Source organism: Arachis duranensis, chromosome 9 (genome assembly GCF_000817695.3).
Source record: "Arachis duranensis cultivar V14167 chromosome 9, aradu.V14167.gnm2.J7QH, whole genome shotgun sequence".
Lineage (NCBI taxonomy): Eukaryota > Viridiplantae > Streptophyta > Magnoliopsida > Fabales > Fabaceae > Arachis > Arachis duranensis.
The window spans coordinates 106,781,879-106,790,824 of NC_029780.3; the positions used below are offsets into that span (position 1 = coordinate 106,781,879).

General features: G+C 29.6%; 1 protein-coding gene across 1 annotated transcript; it reads left to right on the plus strand.

Moving 5' to 3' along the window:
• The first annotated feature begins 731 nt into the window (after positions 1-731).
• On the plus strand, positions 732-3,399 carry LOC107466718 (uncharacterized). Its single transcript, XM_016085724.3, has 5 exons — positions 732-1,493; positions 2,127-2,248; positions 2,364-2,404; positions 2,510-2,608; positions 3,003-3,399. Exons 1-5 carry the CDS (start codon positions 953-955, stop codon positions 3,181-3,183), a joined length of 984 nt encoding a protein of 327 aa, XP_015941210.1. The 5' UTR covers positions 732-952; the 3' UTR covers positions 3,184-3,399.
• The last annotated feature ends 5,547 nt before the right edge of the window (positions 3,400-8,946 follow it).

Sequence of the window (8,946 nt, forward strand, 5' to 3'; positions counted from 1 at the left end):
TGGAGCAATTTTTTTTTTTTAATTTTCAGATTTACTAATGCTTGCATAAGAATCAAATTCAAAAAAGGAAACCAAATTATGCCGCATGTGTTCATCTACTAACAATACGTTCAAGTTTAATACCAAAGTATAATTCTTTATATTAATTTTCTTTACAAAGGATATTAAACTTAATTATTCATATGAGGCTTGATGGCAAAAGTCTTGATATTATCATAAATAAACTATACCCTTAATATATTTTGAAAGAGAGCGTTGTTATGTACTCATCTTTAATTTTATAATGGTAAAAATTTACATACAATTATATTTATATAAAATTATTAATTAAAAAGTATTAAATAATAATTTAATTAAATATATTAAAATATCTAATAATTTTTTACTATAGGAAGATAATCACACATAAATTTTTATATTTAATAATTTTACCTGATGTAGTACTTATACGATGCAAAGATATATATTAATGAATATAAAATAGTTTTGTATGTTGCATTTAATTAGTTTATAATAAAGTATAGTAGTTATTTCTCTAATGAGCTATCCTAAATAATTTGATAACAACAATGAATAAATTAAAAATAATTAGTTGCCAAATAGGCATGTGTTAATTAGCTCCAACAATAGCATTTGAAATATACCTCAAAATCTCAGACCCCACCTAACCCCAAAGTGGTTGCCTTTTTGTTTTCTATTATTTCTTTCACTTTTACTTTTTCTCATTGTTATTGTTATTGTTATTCCCTCTATCTCGTGTGTCCAATAAAGCATGCTTCGCCGTCACACACAGATACACGTTGTTGTTCTCACCAACCAAAAACTCCTCTCTGCCCACTAATTCCAATTCATTCACCACCACCATGGGTGCGTAGGATAAGCCACTGCACACGATAGTATCATCATTCATCCACTACTACACTACGCACTACCATTCAACCGCCAACAATCCATGCTCAGAGGTGTGCTCTGCGCCACACGTCCCAAGCCTTGGATCCTCTCCGCCGCCATCCTTCATGCATCTCTCCACCACTCCTCCGCTCGTCTCCTCCATGCTCCGCCGCTTTTTCCCCAACTCCTCCGACGAACAGACACCCGTAGACACCACTCCAGTGCCTGCAATCATGGCGGAGATTTCGGCGGCGGAGGTGCGGCTTCGATATGGCATGCAATCATGCCTTGTGGTGGCGGAGCCGGAAGTGGCAAGAAGCTCCGACATCGCGGCGTGGTGGCGGTGCACCACCACGACCACGAGCTGAAGGGCGAGGGATCTTGGAACGTCGCGTGGGACGCGCGGCCTGCCAGGTGGCTCCACCGTCCCGATTCGGCGTGGCTCCTGTTCGGTGTCTGTGCTTGCCTTGCCCCACCGGTTTCCTCTGTCGCCGATCTCGAGGCTACGCCGCCGGCGACTGCGACTGTGGTTAATCGCGACATGAATACCGAGGGACAGGGAGTGAAGGTGGATGGACTCTCTTCTGATTACAGAGTCACTGGTTCGTTCATTCTTATTTCAATTTCCTCTTTCTGTTTCCTGATTTCATATATGACCTTTTGTTTTTTCCATCAAGAGACAGTGATTAATTATATATGAGAGGCTGATAGGCTGATATAGTTGTTATTTTTTTTTTGTTGCATGGTTGTTTTTAATTCTATAATATGAAAAGTGTTTGATTGCATGAGTAATGTGTAAATAAATGAACTATGCTTTTAATTTGGGAGGATGCAACTTTTAACAATGATGGTCGCTTTATGTAAAATAAAACCCCACTTTTGTCTTTAATGAATGATTTATTTCCTTTTCTTTAATTTGTTTGTTTTAAGGAAATTTGTTTTATGTTGCTTGTTTTGGGTTTCTTTTCCTTTAGTTTGTGTTTGTGCTAGAGCTTTTTTGTTAAAACTTCAAAGAAATGCAAAGCAACCCTGTATAACCTTCAATGATTTAAGACTCTTTTCTTTTGTTAAAAATCGTTAAGACTGGTTCTCTTGAACCACAACCCTTTGTTCTCTTTATACAAGCAACATGAAGAGCTATTCTATTTATTATATTTATGAGGTTGTAAGTTGAAGAATGTTTTGTTATATTTATTTAACTATTCATTTATCAATTATCTCAATGAATGGTATAGGCGTGCTTGCTGATGGCCGATGTCTATTTAGAGCCATAGCTCATGGAGCTTGTTTGAGAAATGGGGAAGCAGCACCTGACGAGAGGCGCCAAAGGGAACTTGCCGACGAACTGAGAGCTCAGGTAAGATCTTGCTGTTTGAAATGCAGATAAGATAGTTCTATTTGCTTTAGTACACTTATTTTTTAAAAATGATCTCTGTAACCATGGTAGACCGTTATGCCATTGTTTTATTTAGGTGGTAGAAGAGTTGATGAAGAGACGCGAGGAAACTGAATGGTAGGATTTGTCATATATGATATGATATAATATATATATACAAGAATTTGTTGGTTTATGTTTTCAATGACTCTATTATTTATTATTCCTGTGTTGCTTCCTTAGGTTTATAGAAGGGGACTTTGATACATATGTAAAGAGAATTCAGCAGCCTTATGTATGGGGCGGGGAACCTGAGTTGTTGATGGCTTCTCATGTTTTGAAGTGAGTATTATTTTTTATAGAATTTGATTTCTCTGTGTTGGTTCTACTTACTTGCTTGGTTAAATTTGCACTTGATGTCATGCCTAGACAGTAGTTATCTTTCATTAACAAGAATTTGTTGTTGATAAAAAATGAAATTCAAAAACTACAACGAATCATCAAGATCCTTGTTTCTTACAATTTTTTAGTACCCAAGTCTCATAAGTCACAAACTTTTAGAATCAATCTCAGAACAAACCACAATTATTTTGAAATATGATACAAAAAAAGGCAGATGTGTTTATCTGTAGATAGATATAAAATTTATTGTTCTAATGCTACTGCTAGGATTCAGTGAATATGATTTCTGTTTATTTCGAACATTTGTGTCTAATACACTCTGCATAAATAATAGGACACCTATCTCAGTCTTCATGAGGGACACAAGCTCTCTTAGTTTGGTAAACATAGCTAAATATGGGGAAGAATACAGGAATGAGAAGGATATGTGTATTAATGTGTTGTTTCATGGGTATGGCCACTATGACATATTGGAGACTTTATCAACCGAGAGTTGCCTGGAATCAAGTGCATAGAAGTTGATGGTATTAGGAATACACGATGTTGCAATTAAGACTTGTCTAGCCATTTTTCATTTTCAAAGAATTTCTAATGAATTCAGTAGCTTATTGAGATTGTATTTACAAGAGACTTGGATCCAAGCAACAGGCTTGTGCAATTTTTGTAACTTCTTTAGATGTTTGAAATTCGACGCAATAATTTTTATATAACGGAAAAAAAACGAAAAATAAATTGAAAAATGTTCCAAGACCATCAAAATTTATTGTTTAATAATTCTTTTAGTTCAGTAATTCAACAATATATTTTTAATATATTTTTAATGGTTAATTGATGAATAAAAACAAAAATTCTGATGATTTTTTAGCATTCTTCAAATAAATTTTGTTACCAATAATTGTCTTGATTCACTTAAAATAAATTGTCCGTAATTTGAGTTGTTATTTTAAAATGAATTATGACATGTTTAAGAGGGAAAAAAAAATAAGAAGTGTTGTGTAATTATTTAAATTTTCAAAGATTTTCTGTTAGTAGAAATATTATGCACATTAAGAATTAAGCATCAAATTAGTTATCATATATTTTTGTATAAATATATTGTTAATTAATTTATTTTTAATATATATATATATATATTTGTATTTTAATATGCCTTTTATATATGTAGTCAATTTAGTATTGACTAATATTTTTATCCGAAATAACATTATAAGAATATAAATTTTTTAAAATTATGATTTTTTTATGTATATGTAATATAGTTGTTCTTTTAATTGTGTGGACAATGTTAAAGGTTCTTTCAAACTTGCCAATTTTAAAATTAAATGAAAGTTTAGAATCATTGAACAAATACAAAAGATGTTATATTTTTATATGCTTTTATTTTTAAATTAATTTCATTAATCTATCAAAATTTGTAATATAGTGTTTCAACTTTAGAAAACATTGTTTGTTAATGTTAGAAAGATTTTATAAATATTTTGTTAGTTATTTCAAAAACTAACTGTTTTTTTATATGATCAAGATCAATGACGTTCTTAAAATACTTAAAAGGATGAAATGTCATTTTTATCCCAAAACATATATATATATACGGGTCGGTTTGGTTCGAGTTCAAAGTGAAACTAAAATTAAACCGATCAAAATGTAATTAGTTCGGTTTGATTTGGATTTATATTTTTTTGTGTATACTCGAACCAAACCAAACCGATAAAGAACGGATTGGTTCGATTTTTTAAAAATTCAACGAGTACAATAAACATGTAATATTAAAATAAAAATAATCTAAACATGTTAAACACCAAATACATTAAAAACTAAATTTATTAAAATCCAAATATATTAATAGTAAATAATCTCACTATTTACGAATTGGTTTGAATTTCATATCCCCAAATTGATACCCAAACTAATTATTAACAAAGGCTATTAATTTAGTTTGGGTTGAACCCAATTACCCATTACAAAATCAAATTAATTAGTTCGATTCGGGTTCAAACAGATAATCGAATTCGGGTTCAAACAGATAATCGAATACCCGCTATCAGTATTCATCCCTACTAAAAAGTGAGAGTTGTTAGGTATAAAAGTTCTTTTGTGCAGAAAGTGTATAGAGGCTTTTTTCAGCCAATCAGAATGAGAAGCTTGTTATTGGGACTGATGTCCCAGATTTTACTATAAATTGGGTTTAGTTATTATAAATTTAACAAACTTAGGTTGGTCCATTTGTTCAATTAATTTGTCCACTTAAACAAAGATTGAGAATTTAAATATTGTCTTATGTATACACAATTCATTGATCTCTTAAAAATTTAAATTTGAGAGAGACCGAGAAAAAAAAAAAAGCCAACAGCATCTTTTTTTTTCTGATTTACAAAATCTTTTGCAAAGCCCATTGATTAGATTTGTTGGACATAATATATGTTCTATTAACCTAGGCTATGCTTCGGTTTTTGGTCAAGGTAACATGGGTTATGCTAAATACATTTGATATTACAAAAAGGAATAAGCTCACAAATCTTTTGTCATTGTTCTCGTGCAAGTTTCACATGATTGGATCATGCGTAAATAATTAATTATGGTGGACCAAGTTGTATGATGTAGTTTTGGAGACAACAGTCAACACTAACCTGTTAATCAATGGCCCATACACAACTAGATGTCTAGATCAAGTAAATTTTACATGTGGGTACTTCACTACTTCTCACATGCATGCTAAACTTAATAGATTCAGTAAGCAAGCAGTGTGTGATAAACTCAAAATTTAAAGGTTAAAAACATGTTCTTATCTCCAAACTTTCCCCTACATTTACTAGGATTGTTTATGGTCTGATTTTATTCTGTTTAGGGAGAATACTCATCCAAATCAAATAAATCAATTTATGTGTTTCATTTTCACTATTTAAACGATTTTTCCATCTCTAGGTATTATTGTCTTATGAGTTATGAGTAAATAGTAATGCTATGATAAAGAGTGATGCAAAGTGAAGAGTGAAAATTATATTTTTTATAAATAAAAAAATAAAAATATAATGTGCAATACACACATTTCAAAAAAAAAATTAACTAAAATATTCACTCTTAATCCAATTTTATTCTTTACAAAAAAAATTCTGTTGTAGAAAAAAGGAAACATAGGAAATAAAGACCAAAAGAGCTTCAAGTAATATTCCTTTCTTCCTGTCAAAAAGAAAATATATTCCTTTCTTGCTACTTTTACTTCTCGTCCTTTTTCCCTTTTTTTTTTTTGCACCTGGCTTAGAGTGGCTGCTTCAATTATTTTTGGCAATCCTCCAAATATATAGAGCTCCACATATTTAATACTTTTTTTCTTTTAATTTATATTTGTATTATTAATTTATCATACAAATATGAAATATCTAAAACTATTAACACACAAATTCATTGTCAATTTTTCAATTAATAAAATTATAAAATAAAATAAATAAATAGAATATCAAAATAAGAAAAAAAATTAGAAAAGTGTATTTAAAAATTATAATTTTATATTTAGTAGATTCAAATTCTTAGCCTTATCTGTTTTTTAGCAATTTAACCCAATGAATTTGACACAATTTAACATCTCTAATTACAGATTTTAGCGTCATGTCCTGTCTTAAAGAAAATTTGGTTTATTGAGATTCAGGGAGGAACAGTTTGAATAGGGGAATTGGAGTAGATCCTTTCGGTTTTTTTCTTTTAATTATTTAGTAAAGTATGATCTCTTACTATTTAATATCTTTTCTCACATGTTTTCTTAGTCCCACTTAAAGAATGTAAAGTAAGAGATAATACTTTACTAAACAATTAAGAGAAAAATTTTGAGAAGATTTATTCTCTTGAATATGTCCATAAGTAATTTTTTTTTTTTTTTACTTTTAACTTATGAAAAGTTATCGCATTAATATTTGATACAATTTTTAAAACTAACTTGGGACTTTCTAAAAAGTCATTTAAGTACTCATGTAAAAGTTAAAAAAATTACTTCCATTATAATATATTTTTTTATCATTTTTTTAAGGTCAATTTGGATAAATGATTTAATTAAATTCTTTTAGAAAAGAAATTTAAAATATAAGGACTTATATTAAAAGTAACTTAAGTTATTTTGTATTTGATTTTTTAGTCATAAAAGTATTTATTTTAAAAAGAGAATGACAAAAAGCTTTTTATTATAGGAGAAGTCATTTTTTTAACTTCTTCATAAACACTTTAAATTACTTTTTAAAAAGTCACAAGTTAATTTTAAAAATTGTACTAAACATTAATGTTGTAACTTTTCATAAGTTAAAAATTAAAAAAAAAAACACTTATAAACTTATCCAAACAGCCTTTAATATAAATTCTTATGTATTAAGCTCTTTTTTTAAAGATCTTAATTAAATAGAATAAATAATTATTTTTTACTATGAAAGATTGAGGCAGACGCTGACAATAGTGACCATGGCTAGTTTAAATAAATTTTGTAACCATGAAAGACTATATCTTTTTGAAATTTCTAACCAAACATTAATTTATAAAATATAGCGTTAGTCACTTAAACCTTTTCTTTGATTTCGAACACTCCACCTTTTTCTTTTTTTCTTCTTCTTTTGCCATTGCATTAAACTTACACTCATACTTACAGGAGGGAGGAAGGGAGAGAGATAGAGAAAGAGAGGTCGTTAAACAATGTCTTTCTCTCTGATGGAAGCATACAAAAAGAGAAGGTGATGCCTAAAGATCTTTAGCTTCCTATCCTTCGTCGATCCTGGTTGCCCCATTGCTTGCTCCGCTGCCTTCCGTGGCACCTATCCTTCATCGATCCTGGTTGCCCCATTACTTGCTCCGCCGCCTTCCGTGACAACATCAGATATCTTTCTCTATGATGGAAACATGTAAGAAGAGAAGGCGATGCCCAAAGATCTTCAACTTTCTTTTCTTTGCTGATCCGGCTACCCTATCGCTCGCTCTGCCAGCAACAAGTTTGTCCACCCCTTTTGCGACCATTGCCGTGGTGCAGATAGTTTGATCGATTTCTGTGTGGTTGATCGATTTCTTTGATGTTTGTTATGATTTCTATTTTTTCAAGGTTTAAATAGATTTCTCTGGTATTTTATTTTTGTGAAGTTTACTATAAAATGATATTGAATTCATTAAATGAGGCTTAGGGTTTTAATTTTGTAAGGAGTAAGAGAAGAAGAAATGGTGGAGTGTTCCAATTCAAAGAAAGGGATTTAGATGACATTCACTTAAGATTGAAGACTAATGGTGTATTTTACAAATTAACGTTTGGTTATTAGAAATGTCAAACTAATATAATCGTTTATAATTATAAAATTTAATTAAATTAGTCATGGTCAATATTACCAGCACCTCAATTTTTTATAATAAAAAATGACTATTTATTCTTAAATTGTTTATCTAAACTAGACCTTAATTATAATAAGGTCTTCTGAGCACACATATTTATGGAAAGGTGAAAACTCAGGTGCAGTCGACTTCACGTGAAGTTGATAACGGAGAGCCGTTAGATGATTTGACTAAATTTTCATCTAATAACTTTTAGCTATCAACTTCACATAAAGTCGACTGCACCTGAGTTTTCCCTTATGGAAAATATAGTGGCATGTTGATAATTGTTGCTCAAGATGAGAATGTTAACATTTTTTGCTATTATGAAATCAGAATTGCATCCTATTGATAGTGTTTGCTAAGAAATCTCAAGCGAATGTCATTCTATAAGAAGGTATCCCACTGATCTCTTAGGTGCATTAAAGAAGGGTATGAATGATACATGACTATGCTATTTATTTTCAAAAAATTATTTTTTATAAAAAATAATAAAGTATTATTTTAATCTCTAATATTTTAAATTTTCTATTTCAGTCCTAACAAACTTCAAAGTCCTATTTTAATATCTAACAAGAGTTTAAATAGAATAAATAAACTTTAAAAAATCTATATCCATTCGTTTATTTGAGCAAATAAAATTATAAACAACGGTAAAATTTGAAATATCGTCTTAAAAATACAATTTAAAAAATAAAACAAAATAAAATTAAAGTTTTATTTAATACAATGATAAATGTAAGAGAAGTTCTATGGTGGCATTAGTTTTGGTGGTTAAGAATGACATAAATTTGACTTACAAATAAAATATTAACATATGGCATGATAAATTTATGATTAAAATAATTCTCTCTCTTATAATTTTTTATTATTACTTTTATATAAAAATAATTTCTTATATTATTTTTATAATTATAAAAAATAATTTCAAAAAAATAAAACCAAAATAA

Coding starts and splice junctions, on each gene's coding strand:
- LOC107466718 (XM_016085724.3), top strand. CDS start 953: ATGCTCAGAGGTGTGCTCTGCGCCACACGTCCCAAGCCTTGGATCCTC. Junction 2,249..2,363: donor CCGACGAACTGAGAGCTCAG/GTAAGATCTTGC, acceptor TGTTTTATTTAG/GTGGTAGAAGAGTTGATGAA. Junction 2,609..3,002: donor ATGGCTTCTCATGTTTTGAA/GTGAGTATTATT, acceptor CATAAATAATAG/GACACCTATCTCAGTCTTCA.